The sequence below is a fragment of the Pteronotus mesoamericanus genome, unplaced genomic scaffold (assembly GCF_021234165.1).
Source record: "Pteronotus mesoamericanus isolate MK-2021 breed Mesoamerican mustached bat unplaced genomic scaffold, CSHL_Meso_final contig_50, whole genome shotgun sequence".
Classification (NCBI taxonomy): Eukaryota; Metazoa; Chordata; class Mammalia; order Chiroptera; family Mormoopidae; genus Pteronotus; species Pteronotus mesoamericanus.
Window position 1 is genome coordinate 20815893 of NW_026555186.1, and position 27387 is coordinate 20843279.

Below are 27387 nucleotides of genomic sequence, written 5' to 3' on the forward strand. Positions count from 1 at the left end.
CATATGCATTTTATTGTTCACAGTCAGTATGAAAACTATACTGAAGGCCTTCCCTGGTCATAGTATCATAGCAGATAATGTGTCAGGAGTACAAAGGACATAGGAAATTTGCCCCTGCCATCAAAGAAATGGTAGTGCCAAGACACATTATTAACTCAGAGAAGATTGACTCATTTTGTTTGATTCCTGGAAAAATTTACATAAATGAATAAAATTGACTTTGCTGGACACTAGAGGCAAACTCAGGGCCTCCAGAAAAGACACTGTCTATAACAATGCTTCCCATTGTCACTGGCAGGCTTGAGGCAGGCAGGGAAACAAGGAGGAATGAAAGTCCAAAACAGAAGAAAGAGGATGGGAGAAAGCAGAGATCAGGAGCAGGAAAGAGGCCCTGGAGTAGAGTATAAAAGAACGCCCCCACTCTAACTAAATGACCCCAGCCCAATCTTGCAGGGCCAGTACCTAGGACCCCTGAGGCTGAGGGTGCTCTGTGGTATGCTGAAGTCTGCCCTACAATCAGATGTGTTTTTGTTCCCCTGAAACAAACTGACCATTTCTCACGAATATAAGAATAACCAGCCTTCCAAACTGGTATGTGCTTCATGGGTGGTTTCCCTTAACATTTCCTCAAACATGCCTATTATATTATACATAAACAGGCTAAAAATACATGGAAATCCCCAAGGAGCTGGGGGCAGAAAGCTTTGCAAGGCCCCAAGAAAAGTGGCCAACTTTTTGATGTCCCAGTTCTAAATAGTGATGAAGCCAGCTCAGTGTGATTTCAAGGTGTTCTAAAGGCTCCCCTTCTTCCTTACCTTCATTCCCTATCTGAGCAAAATATTTGTTCACTGAGGCCTGAAATTGATTTTTCAGGGAATAGAGTTTTTCATTTCATAATAAGAAGTGAAATGACTTTAAATGCATATTCATTTTCTTGGGTAAAGGAAAACATTAACTTGAGGATACTATTTGGAAGCAGGTTGACCCTTTTTTTCTGAGAGTCCACGTGATATTAGAGAACAGGCACTCCATTCCAAGAACACCTGGTCAGAGAAGAAGCTGCGGAAGTTCTCAGAGTGGCCACTGTCCAGGTTTGTGGGGTGATTCTCTGATGATTCCTTAATGCAGCTCAGAAGAACATCCATGAACTATGACTCTATCCCCTCCAGCCTTATCTCCCACCAGCAAGGCTCCTCCCGTGCCCCTCGCACCATACTCTGCCCAGCCACAGTCAAGGCATCTTGAACTACTTGGAGGACCCTGCGTTGCTCCCTCTGCCTGAAACAGATTACCCACACTACCCCACCCATTCCTTTCACCTGGCCTACCTCTAGACTTTCTTTGGGTCATGACTTAGATAGGACTTCCCATACATATGAAGAAGCTTTTCCTGGCCTTCCAAGGCTCAGCTGATGCCCACTCAATGTGTTCCCCAAGCATTTCCATGATGCAGATCGCATGTAGCATGTGTTACATTGAGGGATAATTGCTTGGTTTCTTGTCTGTCACTCTCTAAACTTGGTCACCTTGAGTGTATTCACCATCACATCCCCAGTATTTAGCACAGTGCCTGAAGCAGAGTAAATTCTAAAATAATAATTATTGAGCAAGTGAGTGAATTGCTTTCATCCTGTAACTGTTGTCAAAGAGGAGTGTAATTGGAGGAATACTTGTCCAAAGATGCTGGACTAAACTCATGCATATAGTGTTTTTTCCCTCCTACCGAGAATCTATTGAAATAACAGAAAAAGATATAATGAAAAGAATAAATCCATATTAGTTCTTATATTTTTCAGGGTAGGATAACTGCTGCATGAGACAATACCAAATATCAGTGGATTAGGACAATAAGAGTTCTGTAAATAAAGAAGTCCGTGTCATAGTTCGATGCGAGGGCTGGGGTGGGGTGGGCAGTCTTGCTCTTTCTGTTCTCCACATCCATTCAGTGGTCGCGGGGTAAAAAGAAAGCATAGAGGATCATATGGGAGGATTTTTAGGAGCCAATCTGGAAAAGACATACATCACTTCTGCTTAGAATCCACTGGCCATAACTCTGTCACATGGCCCCTCCTATTTGTAAGAGGAACAGAAACTAGAGGTTGGCAAACACAGCCCTCTCCCATGCCCCTGAAAAACAAGCCAAATAAAGATGACTTTAACAAAGCAGAACTTTTGAGGAATTTCTCAAAGCTAGAAAGTAATTGGGATTGGATTGGAGGATATAAATAAACAGAGGAAACCATAGCCGGATAAAAACTCACGAAGAAACAAATAAAATTCATGCAGGAGAAAAGTACTGCAAAAATGAAATTCAGTTTAGCCATGTTTCAAACTTGAACTTGACAGATACAAATCACAGGCAGTTGGAACTCTTGTCAGGGAAATTTAAGTCTGAAGTTGTATTAGGGCAGTGGGGGACTGGCAGGGGTGGGGCATGCAGCGGGACCAGAGCTGAGCTGCCCCAAGCTGAGCAAAGAAGAGCATCATTGCTTGCCTCAGGAAGACGCCTGGTGTGAATGTGAGGACTGGGCTGCTGAGCAGAGCAGAGTGTGAAATAACTCTGAGCCTCTATTAGGGCAGCTGTAGAAGAAAAAGGCAGTGTTCTTTCCCAGAATAGGTTGTTCAGTAGATCTCATTGGAGCAGGAGTTATAAACAGAAAACTCAGGATACGTGGAGCCCCTAAAACAGGCTGGTGAGAAGCACCCAGAGAAAGACAAATACCATATGATTTCACTTATATGTGGAATCTAAAGAACAAAATAAACAAACAAAATTGAAACACACGTGTAGACACAGAGAGCAGACTGATGGTTGCAGGGTTGGGGGGGTGCGTGTTGGGAGGCTGGGTGACAAAGATGAAGGATTAAGAAGTACAGGTTGGTAATTACAAAATAGTCATGGGGTTGTAATAACTAGGTATGATGTCACATGCATACTAGGAATGTTGGGGGAGCTCTTTGTAAAGTGTATGATTGTCTAACCACTATGCTGTAGACCTGACACTAATATAAGATAATATTGAATGTAACAATGACTAGATTTGTAAGAAAAAGCAGCACCCTGAAAGAGAAATGCTGAACGCAATGAACAAGCAACTGATACTTGAAGAACAAATTTTAAAGTGGAAACAGATGAAGAATTTAAAATATATGTAATCGATATTCTCAGCGAGATTTAGTAGTCTGCCATACCCATAAAACAATAATTGTCTGCGACAAGAAGGAAGGAGCCAGAGTCATTGGAAATAAAAATGGTATCAACCAATAAAAACTCATTAACTGGGTTAATTACTTCTAGAACACAATTCTCCTTTAGTCTCTTGCGTTTCTGTACGTCTTGCAAAGTGAGGCACTGACACCCCTTGTTTGACACCATCTTTTCAAGGATGTTTATTTAGTAAATGCCTTGGAAAACAGAGACAGTGTCTCCCTCCAGAGCAAGGCATGCTTACGATTCAGTGTAATGGGAATGTTTCCCTCTGGAGCAAAAGGCAGACTTGCTCATAAAAACCTCTGAATTGCTAAGCTCAGGGTTCCTCTTCTGTCACACAGCCCCTCGTGTGTGCGGACAAGATCTGGCCTATTTGCATGTCCCTGTGGGAACTAGGATTCTAGAACCAACATAAACGCTGATACTCTGGCTACTGCCATTTTGTGAGTAATAAAGTGTCTTTTTCTCTGACCCAGGAGTCTCATGTCCTTGTCCAGTATCCATGAGACTGTAGATAGAGGAAAATCTCAGGCCTTTCACAGTTCTTAATTATTCTAATAGAAACACTGAGAGCCTAAAAGGGTGAACTGAAAGACCAAGTCAAGGTGTTTTCCCAGAATTCAGCCCCAAAATAAATATGGACTGTGGAGGACAGTGAAGAAACTATCCAGAGACTCCCATATAAAATAGGAATTCTGAAAGAACAGAGAGAATAGAGTGTAGATAATCAAGAAAAATAGAAAAAAAAATTTCTCAAACCTAAAGAAAGGTTTAAATTGAAAAGTCTATAGCATATCAATGAATTTCTCCATGGATTGCTTAATTAAAAAGAGAAAACAAGCCCTGGCTGGTGTGGCTCAGTGGATTGAGTGCCAGCCTGCAAACCAAAGCGTCACTGGTTCAATTCCTAGTTAGGGCGCATGCCTGGATTATGGGCCAGGTCCCCAGCTCGGGGCGTACAAGAGGCAACCACATATTGATGTTTCTCCCTCTCTTTTTCCCTTCTTTCCCCTCTCTCTAAAAAATAAAATACAGTTTTAAAAATTTTTTAAAAAGAGAAAAGGATGTATCTACAGTTGTAAAAGCTGGCAGAAACCACCTTTACCAAGCCATCAATAATACTTAATTAACATCATTAGTAATGGGACAAACTGATGTATGTGCTTTCTGACACCATGCACTAAGAACAAAATATCACTTCTATAATATTCTTGCCAAAAGGTTTACTCTTAATCCATACATATGGAAACCAGACAAATCCAACTTGAAAGACATTCTATAAAACAACTGGCCTAGACTCTTCCTTAAAACATATTGATGACATGAAAGACAATAAAAAGGCAAGGGTGTTATAAATAAAAGGAAAATAAAGAAAGAGAACAATTAAATATAGTCCACAATCCTTAACTGGATCCCTTGATTGAAAAAATAGTACAGTCCTGGCTGGAGTGGCTCAATAGATTGAACGCCAGCCTGCAGACTGAAAAGTTGCTGGTACGATTCCCAGGAAGGGTACATGCCTGGGTTGTGGGCTGCATCCCTGGCTAGGAGTGAACAGAACAATGTTTCTCTCCCTCTTTTCCTTCCTCCTTTCTCCTCTCTCCAAAAATTAATAAATGAAATATTTTTAAAATATAAAAAAATCTATAAAGGATAAAATTGGAACACATTTTAATAGAAACTATTAAATATTCATATTGCATTGAATCATATTAATCAAAGATTTTTGGTGCAATAATTATTTAGAGGTTATGTACAAAAACATCCTGTTCCTTAGGAAATATATAATGAAGTAAAAAGGATAAAGTGTCATTAATGCCTGCAACTTACTCTTAGTTTGTAAAAAAATTATATATAATATATAACTTTATATTAAAATTATATGTGATCAATATATTGATAAACATTATATATGACCAATATAATATATAGGAAACCTATATACAATACATACACACACATGCATATGTGAGAGACAGAGAGAGACTGAATGATAAAAGAAAATATAGCTAAACATTAACAATTGGTGAAACTAGACTATCTGGGTGTCTGTTGTATTATTCTTGCAAGTTTCCTGTAGGTTTGCTAATTTTCAAAATAAAAAAATTGGAGAAAATTGATTGCAAATGCCAGTCAAATGCCAAAAAGATTACTATAGAAAGAACATCGCTAGACATATTTAGGAGTCATTTCATAACTCAGAAATTTAAAGATCATATTTTTAAAATTTTTCAGAGCGTTTGCAAGCTGACACAGGTACTAAACTGCAAGTCCAGCATCCAAAGTTTTTATTTTCGTTTATCCACATTAGTAGAGCTAGGTCTAGAGAAGGAGGAGAAGCAGGATTTTCTTTGCAATTACAAGCTCATAGGCATGTTTTGGGAATACATGAATTGTTATTTTACTTTGAAAAAGCTATATAAATAGCTTCTCTAAATGTCTTATATAAATAGAATTATTACAGGCAGTGATTGTAAACAAAGTACTTATGGAGCGAATCCTATTGATGCCTTTGTTGTGAAAGGTGTATACTTGAGGAAGGTAGGGAGAGGACTCCAAGAAGGAATGTCACACTGTGTCCCCCCCATCCCTATTGGAATAAACCCTTTGGGCTCTGTAGTCCTGACCACAGAACTAGGGCCATTGTGACCCCAAAGCCAGGCAAAGCCCACAGAGAGAGAATTTCATCTGTGTGTATCTTCTCTGCTCTCCAAACCCTCTCCATTCTCCAAGGCATTTCAGCCCCACAGGAGTGTAACGGGAGCTCTGTGTGCTTCCAGATGGGCCTGTCCTTCAGAGGATGCTCTGGGGGAGCCCCTCTTTTGCCCTGGTCTCAGGTCTCAGGAGCCCTTGCTCAGACTGATATCCCACAGTGGCCGACCCTGCCCAGAGGTGGGTGGCAAATGGACTGCATTTGCTGCACCCTCCCAGGAAGCACAATGCAAATACTTTTAAGAGGTCAATGCCCTCCAACTGTGAAGTGGTAATATGCTAAATTATGTGCTTAATTAATTTCCACCCAACAGCATGCCATAAAATTGGAAAAGCAATTCCATTACCCAGGATCAATGTGCATAAAGTACATGCAGTATGATCAAAAGTTCTCATCAGTGAATTTGTGTTTGTGCTTTGGCTGAATATTCAAAGTTCATTTCTACTATAGGCTGATGAATGGTGTGCAGTTAATTACCACTTAATTGCTTGTCTCTTTCTGCTTGTGTTGCTACCACATGGTTTTGAAATTATAGAGATGAGATTTTTGCTAGTTACCTTTAGATCAGGAGCCCAAAGAAAAAGCTTCCTATTAGATTTTACCATGAACAGCCATCCTCTGCACAAGTTTTGTTTCATTTTCTGTTTATTTTTTTTTAAACATGCAAAAACAATCCCACCAGGATTAGGGAAACTAACCTGGTCTAGCTGCTATCTCATGAATATTCAGTGATATGGGCTGTAACCATTTTCTAACTAGTCTAGAGCTGTATCTACATAGCACAAACAAAATTGGATGAAAGAGTAAAAGTATACATATATATGTATATACCCTTTTTTCAGACTATACAATATTATACAACAGCTTTGTAATTATTTGTATAATTTTTTAAATTGTCTATCTCCAGCACTTTATGCTCCATAAGACAAAGATTGTGTCTTTCACCCTAGCCAGGTAGCTCAGTTTGCTGGGGCCTTGTCTTGTACACCAAAGGGTTGTGGGCTCAATTCTTAGTCAGGGCACATACCTAGGTTGTGGGTTTGATCCCCGGGGCATGGATGGGAGGCAACTGATGGATGTTTCTCTCACATTAATGTTTCTCTCCCTTTCTCTCTCTCTCTCTCTCAAATCAATAAACATATCCTTGAATGGGGATTAAAAGAGAAAAAAAGACTATGTCTTTCTTTCACTTTTATCTCTCTAGCATCAAGACCTATACCTGATATTTACCTGACACTCAAGAAGTATTTCAAAGTAAATGGTTGAATGAGTGAGTGAATGACTGACAAAGCCAGGTTCAAAACCCAGTTCTCAGGGTACACAGGCCATCCCAACGGTTCCAGGATAGCCACCTTTCAATGCACAAATGTTCAGGGCAGAAATATACATTAACTGAGTCCCCAGACTATAATTCCCATTTGCTTTAATATAAATTATGACTGAACCATTTTGGAGATTTAATTCCACAAAGTGTTGATTTATTCACCTGACATCAGTCATAGTAAGTCTTAGTGGATTGGCAGTCCATTACTGTGGATGGCTCCTCAGTACATGGCACTTTACTTGATGGCACTTTATGGTCTCAGCACAATAAGGCTGACTCTTGAGGCTGGGCTCCCTCCTCATAGGAGGAGACAATGCAGGAGGTTGGGGAGCCAAGGAAATGGACAGCAGGTCCACAATCTCTTCTGCTTCTCACGGGCCAAGAGAGCCACCGTCAGAATCAGCCAGACCGACAGACGCTCCCATTCCTCCTGCTGCGTGTCCTGTGCTCCTGGGCCTCTTACCTGCCCCTGAATCTGAGGACCAAAAAGCAGCCTGGTTTCACAGGCTGAATCCCCCCTCCCACGCTAACCCGATCTAACTCACATATACTCACAATACTCCATCAAAGACAGGACTTTGCTTTTACCTTAATCTTCAAATTGCATCAGCCACAAGCTATTTCCCAGAATGTTGTGAAAATATATTACACACACATACATACACACACACACACACTTATTTTTATGTACCAATTATTTTAGTATTCAGAAATTAGCATTAATAGAGCACTTGATTCAAAGCATAGCCAAGCTTGTAATGACATCTTGGGTATACAACTGCATTTATCATTTCTTCTCTTCTCTTTACCAACACCCCCACCCCAACCCCACCTCCCTGCCCCTTAGGAAAGGAGCCTGCGGGGGGAACCAAGAGTTTGGATTGCAAAATTGAGGAAAGTGCTGAAACCCCTGCTCTTGAGGACTCCTCATCATCCCCCGTAGATACTCAGCAACATTCCTGGCAGGTTTCCACAGACATTGAGAATACAGAAAGGTAAGTGGGAAGTTACCCTAAATAGATTGCCAATCCTCCTCCACTTAATACTCTTCGGGGCTACAGAGAGTCAAGATTTTCAGTCAGAAACAGAGCTCTTGGAAAACTGAGTCAAGAGAAAGCAAGGGGTCCAAATCCTGCCATAGAACTGTAGCAAAAATTCCAGTGGACACAGGTTCCCGGGCCAGAGCTCATCCCACTGCACCCCATTGCATCTCCAGTGAAACAGTGTACTTCCCTGGGAAGGGAAAAAGTTCGACCTACACGCCATCGCAGCTCACTCAGTGGTCTAAGTCCCCAAATCACACCAAGACGTCTCCCATAGATTCTCAGATTTCAGACATATAGAATGGCCTGCTTAGCTGCCAGTCAGGGGCTGAGCATTCAGTCTAGTTCGCCTGTTTTTACAGGACTTCCTTTCTCGTGTTCTCCCAGGATATGATTGACTGTCCCCCAGTGGTCACAGCGAGTTAATGCATTTGCCTTAGCAAGCAGTTGCTCGCTGCTGTAGAGGGAGTTTCTTCCCTGGGAAGAAAAGATTCTATAGTGATTCTATTTCACTTGAGAAAAGGGTGCAGTAATAATATAATAATAAGTGCTGTGTCTCATCTAAATGCTAAAAATGCCATTCTTTAAGGCAGAAAGACAGTGTCCTTGTTTATTGGCCTTCACAGTGATATCTTGTCCTTTGCTACTAATGTCCCCAGCACCAGCACAAAGCAGCTGAATGAATGCTGGGCAATTCCACTGAGTGCTCTGTGTGTGGGGTTTGAGTCATTGACAAGATAATGAACATTTTAATTTTTTTATTTTTAGAAATGTAACACACAAGGGCATTTATAGCCATTGTGGCTCTACTTTCAGATTGTAATATAATTCTAAAGCTAATTACCGAATTTCTGTGTTTATAGAAAATTGAAGCATATGGTAATTATGTGCTATTAATAAAACTTGGATTTTGTATAAGCTTGGAAATCCAACATTCAAACAATAAAGCTGTTTGGCACAGTTTGATAGAACTATAGACAAATGATGAGGGAGTGATTTATCTTAATTTATAAAATGGAAAATGCTTTGCTCTATTCCCAGGAAGAACTATCTGCCAGAATGCCATGGTCAGGGCATAATCCATCAGCAAAGCCTTTTTTCCTTTTCAGAAGCCTTGCAGAAATGCTATATCCAAGCCCTGTGAGCTTGCAGAAAGCAAGCTATGGCTGGCAATAAGAACCGGAGAGTATAGCCCACGGTACTGGCAGTGTTTCAGTTCTGCCTGAAAGCCTGGATGGAGGTTGATGGAGATGGCAATGACTGAGAAAAGTAGGCACATAGACGTGTCTGAGACAGTGGCTTCTTCAGTTCCCCTGTCACTCTACCCTAATTGATCAGTGGCTCTCAAACTGGGCTGCGCATGAAAATCAAGGAGGACTTTTTAAAAACGTTGATGACTGAGCCCCACCATAAACTAGCCAAATTAGGCTCTCATGGAGCAGGGCTCAGCATATGGTGATTCTCCCATGCAGCAGCCAAGGCTGAGAACTGGTGCTCTCCACGGAGACCATGCCTCAACCTCACGTATTGTGTTACTAGCCTTTCCCCGCCTGTGCCTGCCCATCACCTACCCATCCCATCTACACTTCTGAATTTTACAGGAAAACAGAAGGTGCCTCTCGCCCTTCTGGATGTAGGGCTCTGTCCTCCATCTCCCTCTCCCCCACTTCTCTTTCTAGAAACACCCCCAGGGGCTGATCAGCATGCAGTACCACACGGAAACATCCTTTCATCTGTGGAAAAGTATTCTGCATTTTTTGCAGGTGTATTATTACAGATCTGTAAGCTGCTTTCCCCTCCTTGCCACATACTAGTCAATACTTTAGAGGGAGATGCCATGGGGTTTCTGCCTCCCCAAGACAAGTGGTCCTCAAATTACACTCAATGAAACAGCTGTGTTTTATGAAATGGACCAAGTAATTTCAAAACTAAACTTATATGGTGGTTCTGATTTCTTCAAATGGCAGGAAGAAAATAGATTAACAGAGAGACTATCCCCCGTTTTATGATTATCCACCCCCAAATTTTCTTAAGTCCTGGGTGCCTGCTATTGCTTGCCTATTCTAGAGTTAACTAAAAGATGTATCTGATTTTTTGCTCCCTTAAATGAAATCTACCATGTCTTGGGATTTCAAGAGTGCTGACACTACTGGATAAGCATTGCTGAACATGTGGGGAGCCACTGTCCCAAAGATTTGAAAAGTCCAACTTGCCTCCTACTACTAGGACGGTGGCTTCCTACTCTACCTCTGTGGTTTCATGATCGTATGTACTCTGGAAGGAGGGTGGACATTGGAGGCGCGCAGCGTCAGACATACACGCCAGTGCCTCGAGGAAGGCCCAACTGTCCCAAGCGCACCCCTCCCCCCGTCTCTCTCTTTCTCTGTTTCATCCACGGTGAAGAGCTCTTCTGGGACAGTTTTAGAATTTGTCATACGGTCCCATCATTCCAAGTCAGTTTACTAAGTGTTGGCACTTGTGAATGCTTAACATCTGTGTTACACAGAATTCCAATCATGGTAAAGAATGACAACCGCGAGTGAACCTACACAACCACAGCAGCTGTCTGACCATCACCCGGCCTCAGCTTTGCCCAGGGTAACCCCATCATTCTAGTTGTGTGCCCTTCACCTCCCCTTGGAAATCTGAAGAACCGTCCTCTTCTGTGATCTCAGCTAGGTCCAAATGATGGCAAAAACAGGGACCTCTCCTGCAGAACGCCCTATGGAAATGTCTGCCGGAGCAGTTCTCTTTCCTCCCAGAGCCAACCCATCTCAGATTGCTTTTCCTTATAAAAGCAAAATAGATTCAATTTTTGCCTGTTGCAAACCAGGGCTAGTACAATTAAGTACAGACTCTTGTCCTTCAGTTGTCTCATAGAACAGACTGTTTGAGATTGCATTGCAGAAATTTACAGCTGATGATTTTCTCTTTTGATCAATTTTACAGAGACATGCGAGAAATGAAAAACCTTTTAAGCAAACTCAGGGAAACTATGCCTTTACCATTGAAAAATCAAGGTGAGTTATGTCATTTCTTTTTGAAGCAAAGGATTTTTTTTTAACATGAGAACCTTGGGACTTGTTTCTAGAGAAATTAAAGCAAGTTTTTTTTTTTTGTTTTTTTTTTTTTACACAAACAACAGAAAACACTGAGCGTACATTTGTCTTTCCTCAAAACCTATGATAATAAGAATGGAATCTCTCAGGTGAACACAATTTTGCCTGAGGATAACCCAGATATAACCTGTCCTCAAAACAGACGCCTCCTACTCTGGCCTATTCAGTTAAGAGTTATTTATTCATTGTCTGAGCTATGGAAAGCACTATACCAGGCGTGGCAAACACAAAAGGTCTGGAAACTTGCCCCTTGCCTTTAAGAAGTTTACAGCCCAGTGGAGGAGACTTAAGAATACTTTCAAAAGATCTCTGCCATCTAGACATTTAATTATCTAAAGAAGTAATAGTAATAATTTACATATATTGAGAACTTACAGTGTGCTGGTATGATTCCGCACCCAACTAGGATGTGGTTTCCATACCACCAAGCAACACTCGGGTGCCAGCTGAGTGTCCTTCAATTCATCTGAACTCTGATACTACCTGGATATAAAATCAGATCCCACAAGTTAAGGGCTCTGTCATAAAGACTGCCCCTCCCCCACACACACTTCAGAGGCCAGGGGCAACTTCAGGGTTGTCACCTGTGCTTCTGACCAACTGGTTATAGATTGGAGGTTCCAATGACTCCTTCATGAAATTGATTAGTTTTCTAGAGTGGCTCACAGAGCTCAGAGAAAACTTTACTTATGAGATCCCTGGTTTATTATAAAAGGTCATAACTCAGGGATAGCCAGATAGACGAGGTGCAGAAGACAGGGGTGGGGAAAAGGCATGGAGCTTCCATCTCTCTCTGAAAGTGCCATTCTCCCCAAACCTCCCATGCTCACCAACCTGGAATTTCTTGGAACTCCATCCTCTTGGATTTTTATGGAGGCTTTATTACGGACATGATTAATTAAGTCATTGGTCATCAGTTATTGAAATCGATCTCCAGCCTCTCTCCTCTCCCAGGAGGTCATGGGTTGGGACGAAAGGTTCCAACCAACCCCCATTCTTAGGTGCTTTCCAAAAGTTGCCTCATTAATATAACAAGACACCTTTATAGCTCTTAGCACTTAGGAAATTCCAAGAGTTTCAGGAGGAAGACCAAAAACATATTTATTATATATCAAAATATCACAGCTGCTATCCTAATAGTGTAGATTGTTAACTCTTTTAACTTATTTAATTCTAACAACACCTTTGAGAGAAATGCTATTAGTATTTCCTAATTTGTAGAAAACCGAAGCACAGAGAGGTTAGCTAACTTGGTCAGGGTCACAGAGACTATAAGTGGAGAGGCTGGGAGGTGTTCCAGGCAGTCCTTCCCAGAGCTCTCCTATGGGAGAAAACGCTCTGACAGACAGGGAAGGGGGATACTCCATGAGGAAGGGGCTGCTGTAAGCTTTTATTAATTGTCCTTTTATTAATTATGGTATCTCCAGTACTGAGAGCAATGCTTGAGGCATAGTAGGATAACACTGGCCTTAAACAATGTTAAATCTACACCCAGCTTTGTAGCCCCAGCGTATGAAACTATGTAAAAAGGACTAATAATCAGGACTTTCACTAAGCACACATGGCCAGAACCACCCTAAGTGTAGCATCCACTTCAGAGAGTGGTAACTAGAAGGCGTAGAGAGGATTTTTAGAGGTAAGAAAAAAACTCTTGTGTTTTCACTGAGCAAAGCCGGGGCAGGAGGGAGCAGAGGGTGCTGCCTCCTCTGAACTAGCGGGGAGAGGATTTGGCAGTGGAGATGGAGCGCTTGTTGGCTCAGGAGCAGCGTAGCAGAAGGGGGAGCGGTGGAAGTGAGAACACCAGACGAAAAGGCTGAGGAGTAGCATGGCCTGAGCCACTTGGGATGGATGTAGTGTCGGAAAAGCGCAGCGTGAAGAGCCTGGTGACTGGCTAACTGCCTTGAGCCATGGGTACAGTGTTTTGGTGACCTTGTAGTCAGTGTAGGAAAGCCGTGTTTTCCCACGGCATGTGACCACAGCTTGCACGTTTGTTGCTAGAAATAAGCGTGGTGGTTGGGAACAGGGACTTTGGGTTTGATTGCTGGCTTTGCCACTTACCAGCTTTATGCCCTGGAACGAGTTGTTTAACTTCTGGAAATTTCCATTCCCTCATCCCTGAAAAAGAGATAATAGTATCACTTAGAGAGTTGTTATGAAGATTAAATGATGCAATGTATGTCATATATCTATTAGCAACCTTACAGAGAGCAAGCATTCAACAAATGCTTTACTATATTGTTGCGATTATAATTGTTATCATTATTTACTGGCTGGCCCACCCAAGTTAGCTCAGGAAAACTCCAAATCTGCATCAAAAAGAACAATCCCCACTGCTACTGAGTATATGTAGTGTCCTGCTGTTTAGAACATGGATCTCCACGACTTTGGATTTGGGGTTCATGTCTGAAGCCTTTTCTTAGCTTCCTAATGTGTTTGGCAAGTCTTCCCCGTCAACAGCACACAGGCCTCCGGCTGCACGCCACACCGAGCTGCCCAGGAGGATGGCTGCCCAGGGTGCCCCTGCCTGAGTTTCAGGTGCACCATGTGGCCTCTCTTCTAAACCAACCCATCCCACTAGTCCCTCTGCGTTCAGTGGAAATTCCTCCAACGGTTTTTAGACTGTGCATTAATGGGAAAACAAAAATTTCATTTTACTTACTTAGGACCTTGTTTATATTCATAAAAAGTATAATATAAATATTTTTGTAACTTTATATTATTTTTATAAACAAAAGTAATTTGATTTTAAATATAATAATAGTAATTAAATGATACCCTGAATCTATTTGGGAAAGTAAAAGGCAAAAGCTAAGGGAGGCAAGGTCTTCTTTAGGAGGCAGAGATGCAGTAGAATTTTAAAGTAATAATTTAGAAAATAGACGTGAAGTCTTATGGGTAATTCAGGTTTCTTCATCTGTGGGAGAAATGGGAACCCTTGGCATGTGGAGACACATCTCTGCTCCCTGCGTGTTTAGTGGGCACTCAGAGCTCGCTGCCACTGTGAGCTGACCTGTGGAGAAAGGGGCATGTGAACCTGAGAAGGCCGGAGGGAAGGAGAGCGAGTCACTGGAGCTGGGAACATTTTTCAGCAAATACATACGGTGCCATGTTAATGAACAAATTAGCCAGATTCCTCTCTCGGACTCCTTATACCAAGCTAGCCCACAGGGAGTTCCCCATGACCTACCTGAAATTCTTTCCAGGTGATTTGTTTATTATGTAGATCTAGGTAACGCGCGCAGATCGTCTGAGATGCCACATAGAAAAATGTATATCAGCTCTTTTCAGTAGGACCTTATGATCAAAACAATACTAACTGGATGAAAACCATTGTAGAAAGATATTTGTTTTCTTTCTGGCTTTTTTTCACTCTTTTAATTTCATTTATGTGCGTGTTTGGAGCAAAGAGGAAAAAGGGAAAAGATACTACTTCTTGTCCCCCTTTCTCCTTCCTCAAACCTTGGCCATGTGAAAATTCTGCTGGCCAAGTGCTGGGGGAGCCTCCACTAGAAATGCTCAGACGCCCCTGTTCTCCAGGCTCCGTCCTGGCCCTCAAATCAGAAACTGTTCCTCATCTATCTTAGCTTTTAAAGATTTAGTCAGATCTCATCCCTTTCCTTCCATAATCAAAACTTAACAGATTACTTTAAATTGACTTTCAGTGGCAAATAAAGGAGGGTGGCCAAGAACAGGAGTTGTAATGGTTAGTGATTAGGCCTTCATTTTAGACAGGACCTTCCTTTCCCACCCTCTGGTCAAAGACCGGAGACAAAGAGGTACATAAAAAAACAGCGAGCCACCCTAGTTCCTCCAGACAGTGTCCAGACCTCCTGGCTCTGAGCCCACTGTTCTCTCCACTGCTCGGCGCCTCCTCTGTTCTGCATTCTGGGTCAGTGACAGTGCTGTAGGGAGCTTCATTAATTATGATAGTCTGGCTGTGTCAAATGGATTACAAATGGAAATACCTGTGGAGAGCCCACAAGGTTACTGACAAAGGCTAAAAGGAGACTGGAAAGTGAAGGACAAGTATCTTCTAAGTGCACGTTGTAATCAGACAAAACAAATTGGTAGAAATAAATTAAGCCTGAAAGACAGTTTCACCTTTTTCTAAAGTTCTGACTCAATGAGTGCAGTGGGGTGTATTAGTACATTCACTCTTGCCTCGAATTTGGTTGTTAATATCATGCATCAGAGTAAGTCTGAAATGGATCAGTCAGGAGTTGGATCTGTTCCAAATAAGTCCACTCCTGAGGACAGCCCTACTCCAGACTAAACTGAGTCTAAGAGCAATTCCCCACACTTGTATCCCTCATCCACTCCCATCTGGACCTCCACACCCAGAACGAGCCTGACTATATCAGGCAGCAGAGTATGATATCTGGCGGAAGAACACTGGGCAGTTATGCCACCTGTAAGCCTCGAGATGACCTTGTAGGTCCTTCCCCTGGGGCCTCAAATGAAAACTTTCTGTGCTTCAAGTTGGTGCCTGAATATTATCTGGGCAGTTTTACTGACAGCCCCATATCCTTTGTGATCTCTACAACCTTTTGTCCCTCATTCATAGGATTCAGTGTGATATGTAATCCCTCTCTCTCCTCCAGTCTTATGCACACATCACTGATCACATGTGAGTTTCTTAATACATTACTCTGATTATGTTGAGCTCCAACTCACAACGTTAAGTGCCTGCTCATTGTGTACTGAAGGAAGAACAAGCTTCTTGCCCTAGTATCCAATGTCCCCACCGTCATCCAACATGTGGTGGGCACCTATGAGGTGTCCAATGCTGTGCTTGGTGATGGGGATGTCTCTTCCCTTAGAAGCTCTCTGTCTTAACAGAACAGCTTGAATGAGAAACACCTGAGAAGTTTTTCTTACATGACCTATGCCTCCTGTCACAGAAATTGTGATGGAGTCTTCAGGGTAGAGTTTATGAATTCTGGAAACAACTAACACACACACAGTTGGAAAGACAAAGAAAGTAACGCTTGCAATATAACAATGCCATAGCTACAGGTTGCTGCAAGTCCATATTGTATTCTCACATAGCTAGATTTGGTGGGAATGGGGATATTGAGAATTACTTTTTGGAAAGTATCTGAGCTGAGATATCTTAGGATGAATCAGAGTTAAACAAAGAAAAAGATGGGAAAACACAGTCTAGGCAGAAGATCATGGATATGTGGAGGCATTTGGGGAGATGAAAATGTGGGGCATTTTGATGAACTAGGAGAACTTCATTAGTTTGGAACGTGGTTAGAAAAGAGGCTTGAGAGAAAGACTAGAGAGATAGGGTCTGTATCATGAAGGTCCCTGTAAACCATGTTGAGAGGTTTGGCCTTTATCCCAAAGCCACTGGAGGGATTTAGTGAGGAGACAATGGATACAACCAACTGAATGGGTTGAACCAAGGGAGAAGGAAGAACCAAGGATGAAACCCAAGGTCAGACTTGGAAAATGCAGCGAGTGATGGTGTCTTTCACTAAGTCAGAGAGACCAGAGGAGGAGCAGTAGAGACAGAAGACAATCGAAGCTTTGGACAAGGGGGCTCCATGAGCAACTCTCAGTGGATAAGAGTGGATGTACAAGTCTTATGTAAGGTGAGATAAGCAAACTAGGAGCACTGGGAATACAGATTTAAACATAATCAGCATAATGGTCGTTGAAGCCCTAAGAATGGCCGAGGCTCCCGAAGGAGAATGTGCGTAGAGAAGAGTCCTAGAAGGCCACAATGGAAGGTCTGAGGGGAAGGGAGCAGTTTACACAGGGGACTGAGATGGGAACCTGGAGAGCCCTATGAAATACGTAAAGTGGCAGGGTAGTTCAGCTAAATAAGAACTGAAAATATCTGCAGGATTTAGCAACAGGAGAGTCACTGGTGATGCTGGCAGAAGCCGCTGACTTGGAATTTTGGGCCCAGAAGCCTAGTTAAAGGGGGTTGAGGAGTGAGTGGGAGATGGAGAGCTGGGGCAGGAAATTTATGAAGAATTTTACAAAGAGTTGCTTCGAGGGTGGTAGGAAGACAGGGTTGGAAACAGATGATGTGGCAAGGGCTGGGACATTTGGAAGCATGAAGGAATCAGAAAAGACTTTGCAGGAAAAAAAGTGCTTAAGCTAACCTTGAGGAAGGGGTTGGCATTTCCTTGGAAAAAGAACTGGCATCTATAAAGACAGGGAGGCAGGGACAGATGTGGCGATATTTAGGGTAGTCTTAGTAGTTCTGTTTTGTACTGCCCCCTCCTTCATAGGCTCTTCATTCCAGCCAGGCTCTGCTGTTGATTTGGACCCCAAATCAGGCTGCCTTTGCTCACATAGCTCCCTCCATCTAGAACACCTAACCCCCTACTTCACCAAATGTCCAAGTCCTCCTCTCCCCTTGCGGCCCACCACGAATACCAAGACCTCTGTGGATTCATGAATGTCTTCCTCCTTCTCCCCCACTTGGGAGTAATTCTCCCCTCGGAATTCTCATAGCACTGTACTTGTCTCTCTCTTGCTTCATTGCTATTGAAGTCTCAAACATTTGCAATAAAAATCAAAGCTGTCTCAAGAAGGTCAGGTGAAGTCGCCCAGAAGGTTTAGAATGAGTGGGGACACAGTCTGTTTTGCTCACATTCTTTTGGCAACCCGTCACTTTGGAGAGACAGGATTTTAATCAATGTGGAAAGACATCTTTTCTTGGACTTAATTCACTTCAGACCGTCCTGGGCATACTTACTGCTCCGTGAATGTCAGCACTTAGGCAGGTGTTGGCTTCCTGTGGGGTAGAAAGCTGCTCTGAATGTCTGCCAAGAACTTGGGAGGTTCTGTGTCACCTCAGCGCTAGGTGATAATCAGACAAGCTCTGGGCTAGGCAAAGGTGTCACCAGTGCTCCACAAAGATGCCCCACATCATCAATTGTCCTTAACAGGAGCCTGTTCTTTGAATGACACTTTCTCATCAGTCCTAACACTTCCTATTCACTTGTGAGTGTTCTGTATGCTTATGGGTGTGCATATAGCACTAGTGAGGGAAAAATATATAGGAAAAGAAGACTGCGTGAAGAGAATTTCAGTGACACAAAAGGTTTCTGGTTCACTGTAATGAGTGCACAGATAACAAGGATCAGTCTTTTTTATTTTTCAATTACAGCTTATATTCAGTATTTTTCTATATTAGTATCAAATGTACAGCAAAGCAGCCAGAAAATCATGTGCTTCACCGAGTGGTCCCCTCATTGCCTTAAGTATGCACCTGGCCTGATACATATTTATTACAATATTATTGACTGTCTTCCTCTGCTGTATTCGACATCTCTGTGACTATTTTGTAACTACCAGTTTGTACTGCTTAATTCCTTCATCTTTCTCACCCAGACCCTGAAACCTCCCTCACCTCTGACAGCTGTCAGTCTTGATACAAATCTCTTAGTATCTGTGTATAATGCCTATGTGCTTTTAATACATAAAAAGAGAGGATGAGAGCAAGTATACCACCACAGCACACACATACCATAGCATCCTCATGCACACTCTCTTTGCAAATACAACAGCATAGGACACATCTCCTCTTGTAGTGAGAACCATACACATCAGAACTACATTTCACAATATGTATAATACCAGTTAGGTCACTCCTCGAACCTCTTCGACGTTTGGAGAAAGAGAAGGATATATGGGAATTAAGGAAATAGATCTTCCAAGCCTTAAAGACATAGAAATATGAAGACTTTCTTCCATATTTCTATGTCTCTTTATAGTTTTGGTAATTCTGTCCCAAGGAAGCATTGAATTTCAGATGAACTTGAGTTTCAAGAAGTGTAGTCAGTATCCAAAGAAACATTGAAGGGTAAAATTCTTCACCCTTCAGAGTCTCCAATATTTTTGCCATATCCAGATAGGTTAAGTTCATTGCTCATTGGGTGGTTAAAAAAGTAAGAGTCCGAAAAACTGTGAGGTATATAGTGATTCATCACTGAGATAGTATCCTGAGAAATTCAGGCTCATACATACTATCTGACGTTGTTTTCAATGTCTTAACTATTTGGGGCAAGTTTATTTATTTTTTGATTATTTTTTACTTTTTTATTGGATTTATTGGGTGACATGAGTTAATAAAGTTATATAGGTTTCAGATGTACAACCCTATATCACATCATCTGTACACTGTATTGTGTGTTCACTGCCCCAAGTCAAGTGTCCTTCTGTCACCATTTATCCACCCTTGACCTTCATCCACATTCCTGGGGCAAGTTTAATTGTAAAAGAGAGATGTCCTATTTTTAGTCCTCAAAGTGTGGACATCCAGAGCATAGTGAATTATTTTTCACTATGGGAAGGACGAAGAGAGTCCTTTTTTCCTCCATGTTAGCACAACATGAGTTTTAAGAGAGGATTTTAATCTGTGGAGATGGGGAGCGTGGACTGTGTCTGGTTAATTTGGAGCGCCCAGCTGAGTGCCTGTTTTCTTCCCTGGCTCCCACTTGCTGCTCCAGTTCCATCTAAATGTATGACATCGTATATACCATTTCAAGGTACACTGTCAACTTGGTGGGTGACGATAGTTTATTTCAAAGTAGGACACACAAGAACCTTTGGAGAAGAGGAGGAAAGGCCTGGGCATTTGGATGACACATTTACATAAGAGGACCGGAAAGCCAGGACTTGTTTTTGTCCTTGACAGTTTCCTGAGTGTCTAGGCTCAGTAATCAACAAAAACCAACCTTCATCTACAAACCAGTTTTCTTGAGGTGGAAAACATTCTTCACTTTACCCATCGCTTCATCTAACTCCTGAATCTGGCCTCTTCCCCAAGGTCCCATTTGGTCCAGTTTGTACTGCTTAATTCCTTCACCTTTCTCACCCAGACCCTGAAACTCTAGGATGGAGAAAGGAGGGCGCCCCTGAGCCCTGCTGTGGGAGGGTGGTACCATCCACCCTGGAAGATTTTAGGCCCGCAGCAGTTGCCAAAAACCGACCAACCATGGGGTTGCTTCTAGCTGCGGTCTGACCACGCTCTAGCACTGTCCTTATTTCATTGGTCCTTCATGAGCCTCTGGGATTCACACTGATTAGTTCTACTCAGCAGGTTATTTCTACCCACCCTCTTTGAGGACTGCACTATTTCCTAAAACCCCAGCCCATTAAACTAGATTTGGTTTACGGGCTTATTTATTCCTCCACTTGTCATCATGCTAAAAATTCCAAGCCAAACTTTATGAATCCAACAGCTGGCAATCTTCTCTTGTCCTTGTTACAAATACCTATAGACAGTGCTAGGGAAAGACTGAACAAAGAATAGCTGAAGCTTCTTGCTGAGGCAGGCAGTAGGTGAAGAGAGGCAAAGCAATGGTCCTACGTAAAGGGAAATAATTAGTAATAGCTCTGTTTACTAAGTGCTTCCTCTCCGCTAGGCACCAAATTATCCACCCAAGCTAAATGTTCTTCATTTAAGTTCATTTAAGTTCCTCACCTAAGTAATAGTACCCTGCTTTACAGATGGACACACTAAAGCTTAGTGAGTTTAAGTTGCATGTTCAAAGTCCCAGAGCAAGTCAATAGCAGGGGCAAGTTTATAAAAGAAGCCAACCTTATTCCAAAGCGTAGGTTCTTCCTAAGAATTTATGCTTCTCCCAACTGAACAATGGCCTCTAAACAGTTTAACTTTAATTCTGTTGTTCTCAACTGAGGGCTGTTTCGCCCTCTCCTGGGGAATATTTAGACATATCTGGGGGTATTTTTGGTTGTCACAGCTGGTGGGGGAGCTGCTACTGACATCTAGTGAGCAGAGGCCAAGGATACTGCTAAACACCCTACACATGTACAGGACAGCCCCCCACAACAAAGAATTACCTGGTCCAAAATGTCAATAGTGATTATGGTTAAGAAATCTTGATTCAAAGGAAAGGGGAGGGGCAGTTTAAAGCCAATTCATAAAAGAAGGTTGCCTTTGTACCTCACTCATATGTACTTTGTCCCATCATAGATGACAGCAGCCTTCTAAATCTAACTTCCTACCCCCTGGTGAGAAGACGGAAGAGAAGGTTCTTTGGGCTATGTTGCCTCGTCTCAAGCTAGACAGTTCCTCCTGGAAACCCACCCCAGGGGAGACGGGAAAAAAATCACAGAAGCCGAGGACCTCCAGACAGCTGAACCACAGTTATTGGTTTTTGACTATGTTTTCTATGCTTCATTATTACTTTTATCTTCCACTCTCTGTCCTTGTAAATGATTTTACATTTGAAAGTAGCTGCTGTCAAGGGAAAAAAAAAAAAGAGATTCAAAAAGCAGGCTGTTTTTAAAAGGATTTTTAAAGCTGACATTGTGCATGTCTGCTCCAAACCATACCATGACAGATGCAAGAATTATGATTTTTAAATTATTTAAAAGTTTTTAAAAATGTATTATACAGAGAAAATTATTTCATGTATAATAGTATATCTATAGCTCTCACTGATCTCATGTTAACAATTTATCATATATGGAAGAAGTCTTTCAACATAGAAATCTATTTCAAACTGCAAAACTGTGTTAAAAATCTAATCTCTCAATATCATTAGAAATAATATAAGCAAACATACCACCTCATTTATTGCTTTCTTTGCTTTCATTTACATTTAGTCTTCCATTCTGTCAGAATCTAAGAGCTTCAACTGAAAAATATCTTAATTTATAATGCAACAAACACCATATATGAAAAGTGTTTAAATTTTGTAAATACACAATAATCCTAATACCTTCGTACAATGCATACGGGCAACTAATTTTCTTTTGATCCAATGGTGTCTTTTTCAGCTTCTTGGAGAATGAAGTAATCCAGTTAGGACATGGTGTAGTAACATATACAATTGCCCTCAAATGTAAAATTTGAATATTATCACATTTTGTTCTAATTGAAATCTGAAGCATGAAGTCTGCACATCAGCATAGTGTTAACTCTTTTAGGGCATGCTGGAATTAGCTCAGATCGTACAAATATTTAACATTTTACATTGTTAATAAAATCTTTTTAGTTCAGCTAAGCTTGTGTCATTTTAGATGACTATACAGATGTGACTTTTCCAATGTGTACTTCGTGTCTTATCTTATGAGTAGATTCTTGAAAGCAGGACACATGAAGCAATATTATTATTTTAGAAAGGAGGAAGCCAGGAGCTATGTTTTCTGCTCACAGCTTTGTTGTGATCTTCCTCCACTAAACTCTGTAACATGGTACAAATTTTGTTGTATTTCCTCTTGTTCTTCCTTTGGCCCATTTCCCCAACAGAATTTCCCATGGGTTGACAGATCAGGCCTTTGGACTTCTTTTTGTTTCTTGCGATCTGAAAAATCATGAAGTCAGACAAGAGACACCAGTGTCTAGTATAATAAAAGGATGAACTAGATGCCTGTAAGTGACTTATTCAAAACTCATCTTTAATCCCAACCCTATAATTTCTTCCTACTTATGTGCATGGGCATTTACATGTCCACCAATTATTTGACCTGAAAATGAAGTATATTAAAGTCTTTAGCTCTAGTGAAAATAAAGACAGGTGCAGACAAGTTACTGGAATAATTATTGTATTAGGTTGAATTATCTGAAATTGCTGATGTTTGACTGTTTGACCTAAGAAATAGCAATTTCATATAGTTTGATCTAATATCTTATGTTGTGGAAATTATCCTTGGAACTGTCTTCTAGCTTGTTTTGACTGAAAGTGAAGTGAAAGGACTGAAGGATTGGAAGAGACCTCAAAAGTATATGAAGGTCTCTATTTAGACCATACCAGCCTGTTTTTGGCCTTATTCTTAGAGTCCAGAGTTGTGTTCCAATGAACGGTAATTGATGCCTAATTATAGGCATGCCTTGCTTCATATGAAGAAGTACCCTTGAAAATTACATGAGAAAAATCACAATGTTCTCAATCAAATATTTGCAAAAGCAGTTGTGGGAATATGCTATTTAAAAGATTCCTCGGGTGAAAGTCCCCTGCAAAGCAGGCAGCCATTCCCAGATTTACCTGGTCTGCAAACCCTGATTTTCATAAATCAAGTTTGGTCAAGCTCAATATGCTTTCCTGAATGTGGTTCATTATTATCCCCTGAGATAAATTAACTTCAGGTCCACTGTTTCAGACATGATGAAGTAGCCCAGTTCGGCACACTCTTACTCCCGTCTCTGCCTTCTCCCGTCTTTCTACTGTATAAAGAACCCTGAGCTTCATTCTAGTTCCTACTAATTCATGCAACGTGATTAACTGATAAGTCCAACCTTGGTGTTCAGCACGTTCTTCTAAATGCTTGGCCTAAATCACTTCTGCTCGGTTAATTTGTGCTCACTCTAGCCTTAGTCTCAGCATAAAAGTAACACTTAGCTTCCGTGCAATTGTCCTTTGTACAGCTGAAGACTGTTAATAAATTCAGGTCTCACCTCCATGTTTGGGAGGACCACAGTAGCATTTCATGGAGATGGGAATTTGTCTAATTCCCTAGCTAGGCTTTCCATACGTAAGGTAAATAAATTCAGCCACTTTATCTTTTACTCATAGTGCCTGTTTCCCAGCCTTTGATCAGTTTTGTAGTTCCCTTAGACACACTCCAAGATTTATAGGTCTTTTTTCAGTAGCAGGTCCTAAAATTAAATTTAGTGCTCAAAGACCTGATAGCCTACACTGGCTCATGGTTGCAACAGGTAATTCACCGTCTCCCACTAGATACGCCAGTGCCTCTCTTAGGAACTGACCCCACTCTCCTCTCCCTACCAAAGGACTTTCTCAGGTGTAGTTCCAGGAGATAGAGTTCTACTGTCTCAGCTTCCTGCTGGTAATGCCCTATTAGGTTAGCAATAACACTGAGCTGATCTCAGTGTTAAGGAGAGAGCAAGGAACCCATTTTGTTGCATGTACTCACATAGTTGAAAAATAAAAGGACGTGAACTTTTTCTGGCACACAATCATCCATTTTGCCACCATATTTTTAACACCCCATGTTGACCTTTTTTTAAGGATTACAGAGGCAATACATGTTCTTTGTAGGAAATCTGAAAAATACCACGAAGTGTAAAGAAAATAAAAATCACCTGAATCCTACCATAATCACATTGTTTAAAACTACATTTCCAGACCTTGTATCAGTCAATGGCGAGGTCCAAAGGCACTTGTGGATAAGGTTTGTATAGAAACGTCCATAAGACCAAGGTGTCACTTTAAAGTATGTTTTGCACACAAATCCAAGAACAGATTCGCTGCACATCTCTGCTTGTGCCCTTGTCCTAGAGTACAGAGAAGACTTTAGAAGTAGCACAGCCCAGATGCCTCCTCTAATGAAAGCTCTTGGGGAAATTCTAAAACCCTACCAGGTCATTTCGTTCCTTGGTGCTCCTTTTAATCATTGGGATACTTAACTGTTTGGCAATACTGCCACCTGCCGAAAGCTGCACTTTACAGCGAGGGGGGAAAAAAAACACCAAGTATAAAAAGATCTAATTACTGTTAGATGGCAAACGGATGGGCCAGATGAACAATGATCTCATGTGAATTTCAGTCTCTGGAACTCTCAGAATTGAAAGGATTAGGGATAGCACTCAGACTAAGTCCCCACCCCACACAAACCTAAGCAACGTCTATCATTTCTTTGCATTCTAGAATGTCACCAAATGCTCAACTTTCAGGTAACTATAGATAGGATGAAAAAGAGCAGTAATGCTATTGGCTCAAAATAAATCATTAGAATTAAATATAAAGTCCAAAAATAAACTGAAGAACATAGAAGAATTGAATACCTTACAAAGGTGACATTTCAAATCCATGAGGAAATGTTGGATTGTTAAATAAAGTATATTGGGGAAACTCGTTAGCCACTTTTGGGGAGAAATATTATATCTACGCCTCATAACTTTCATCAAAATAAATTCTAGGTGCAGTAAAGATTTGAATGTTAAAGCACATAAATAAACATAGAAAAGGCCTAATATTTATGCAATTTTTGTGTGGGGAAGAAAAGCCTTTCTAAGCCTGACACTAAAGAAAGAAACCACAAAGGAAAAGATGGATGGATTTGATGAATTAAAAATGCAAATCTCCCGTATGATAAAAAGTAAACCAAATTAAAAGAAAACAAAATTCAAACTATATGCAACAAAAAGTGTAGCCTGTGATACATATCAGAGGTTAAACTTCACTAGTTTGAGAGGTTTCCATGACCTACAACCTCCTGCCCAGCCCAATGTTCCCATTTCATCCTTTCCCTTTCTTACTGCACTTTTTTCATCATTGCTTATTTAATTGTCTATATCCATTAAACCAGAAGTTCAGTAAGGCAACAACCATGTCTATTTTGCTTACTGCTGTATCTTCAACACCTAACACAGTGCTAGACATAAAGCAAACAGTAATAACATGTTTATTGAATGAGTGAATAATGAATTCATGAATAAATGACATTTAGTGATTCAAAAAAAAAATCAAACTTTCCAGCAGAAAATTGAGACAAGGACACAAACTGGCAATGTATCGTAAATTTAAATAATACACTAATAATAAATACGAAACAATTTGAATATACTAGTAACCAAAAATGCAAATTATGATAATATATTCCTTTTTGTGTATCAGAAAGGCAAACGGTATAAAGAATTCAAGTGCCCAGGGACAGAAGGAAATGTAGAAATGAATATTCTCTTACAGAGTCAACAAGAATGTAAACTGAGTCAACCTTTCTAGAAAATATTTTGGCAATATATTTTATGTGTATGCCAAGTAATTCCACTTTAGGGAGATTCTCCTTGAAAACAGTCAGAAAATAGAAACTAAGATACATTAATTCATTATTCAAAAAATATATGCAAGAAAGGATGCTTATAGCAGCAATATTTGGAAGAATGGAAAAATATGAATAAGTACAGTATAGGGTTGGTTAAATATGGTATATCCTTTCAGTGGAATGCTGTGCACCAATTCAGAATAAGCATCATATGTATATGTATGGACATGAATAAGCTATATTGTTCAGTGAAAAAAAAAGTTACAGAAGAACTCTATAGTGTTATTCCATTTTTAAAATATACATATTCAGGTGTGCATTGAAGAGTCTGAAAGGATATTTGCTAAAATGTTAACATCATTTATCTCTGGGAGGTGAGATTTGGAGCACTTATATTTTCTTTTGGCATATCTGTAATTTCTGAATTTTCCAAAATGAGCATGTAGTATCTGTATAATTTTTCAGGGAATAAACAGCAATGTTCACAATATATATTAAATAAAAAACACATGTTATAAAACAGTATGTATAGTATGATACAATATTTGTAAAAAAGAAAATTATATATAAATATATCTATGTATGTATATATACATAAGAAAGCTAGAAGGACATACATTAAATGTTAATAGTAGTTATTTATGGGTAGTGGGATTATGGGTGATTATTTTTTCTTTTTGCTTTTCTGTGTTTTCTAATTTTTCTACAATGAATATGTATTACTTGTGTAATAAAAACTATTAATAAAAGTTTTAAAAAAGAATGAAAAAGTGAAAGAGACATTGTTACACACCACTTGCCCTCCCCCTCCCCGTTGAGGGGCAGGGTACAGAGAAGAAGAGTGGAGGGGAGGAGCGGGATGAGGAGGTGAGGGAGGGAGAGAGGAGGAGAAGGGGAAGTGAGAGAGGGGAAGAAGGTAAGAGATAAAGAAGTAAAAGTCAAGTCAGTGGAGGGAGGATTAAAGCAGGTTTTGGAAACTCTTTTACTCACAGTAACATTGTTCTCTAAATTTAGTTCAATTTTCCTGATTGAACTAAATACATTGAGTGAAATAATTTCATTTTCTAATAAAGAAAAGTGATATACACACGTGGAGAGACATTGAGGAATTAAACTCTGACCAAAGTGTATCTCAGGAAGTTTTTCAAAAGGCCAACTTTGAGATCCAGCTAGTTGTCAAAGGCTGTGCAGTACAGCCAGAAGTTACACAGACTTTTGTCTGAGCCTTGGATATTCTGCAACTAAGTACACAACTA

The 27387-nt window shown here is 40.7% G+C and overlaps 1 protein-coding gene across 4 annotated transcripts in view; it reads left to right on the forward strand.

The window, feature by feature from the left end:
• RGS7BP (regulator of G protein signaling 7 binding protein) overlaps positions 1-26819 on the forward strand; it is an 84844-nt gene extending 58025 nt beyond the window's left edge. For 3 of the 4 annotated variants that reach the window (XM_054578407.1, XM_054578408.1, XM_054578410.1), the window contains exons 4-6: positions 8096-8243; positions 11241-11311; positions 21375-26819. In XM_054578407.1, the coding sequence (XP_054434382.1) occupies positions 8096-8243; positions 11241-11311; positions 21375-21466 (311 nt within the window). In that variant the 3' untranslated portion in view covers positions 21467-26819. Of the gene's footprint in view, positions 1-8095; positions 8244-11240; positions 11316-21374 lie in introns of those variants that run through there. The other variant, XM_054578411.1, reaches the window with a different exon arrangement.
• The last annotated feature ends 568 nt before the right edge of the window (positions 26820-27387 follow it).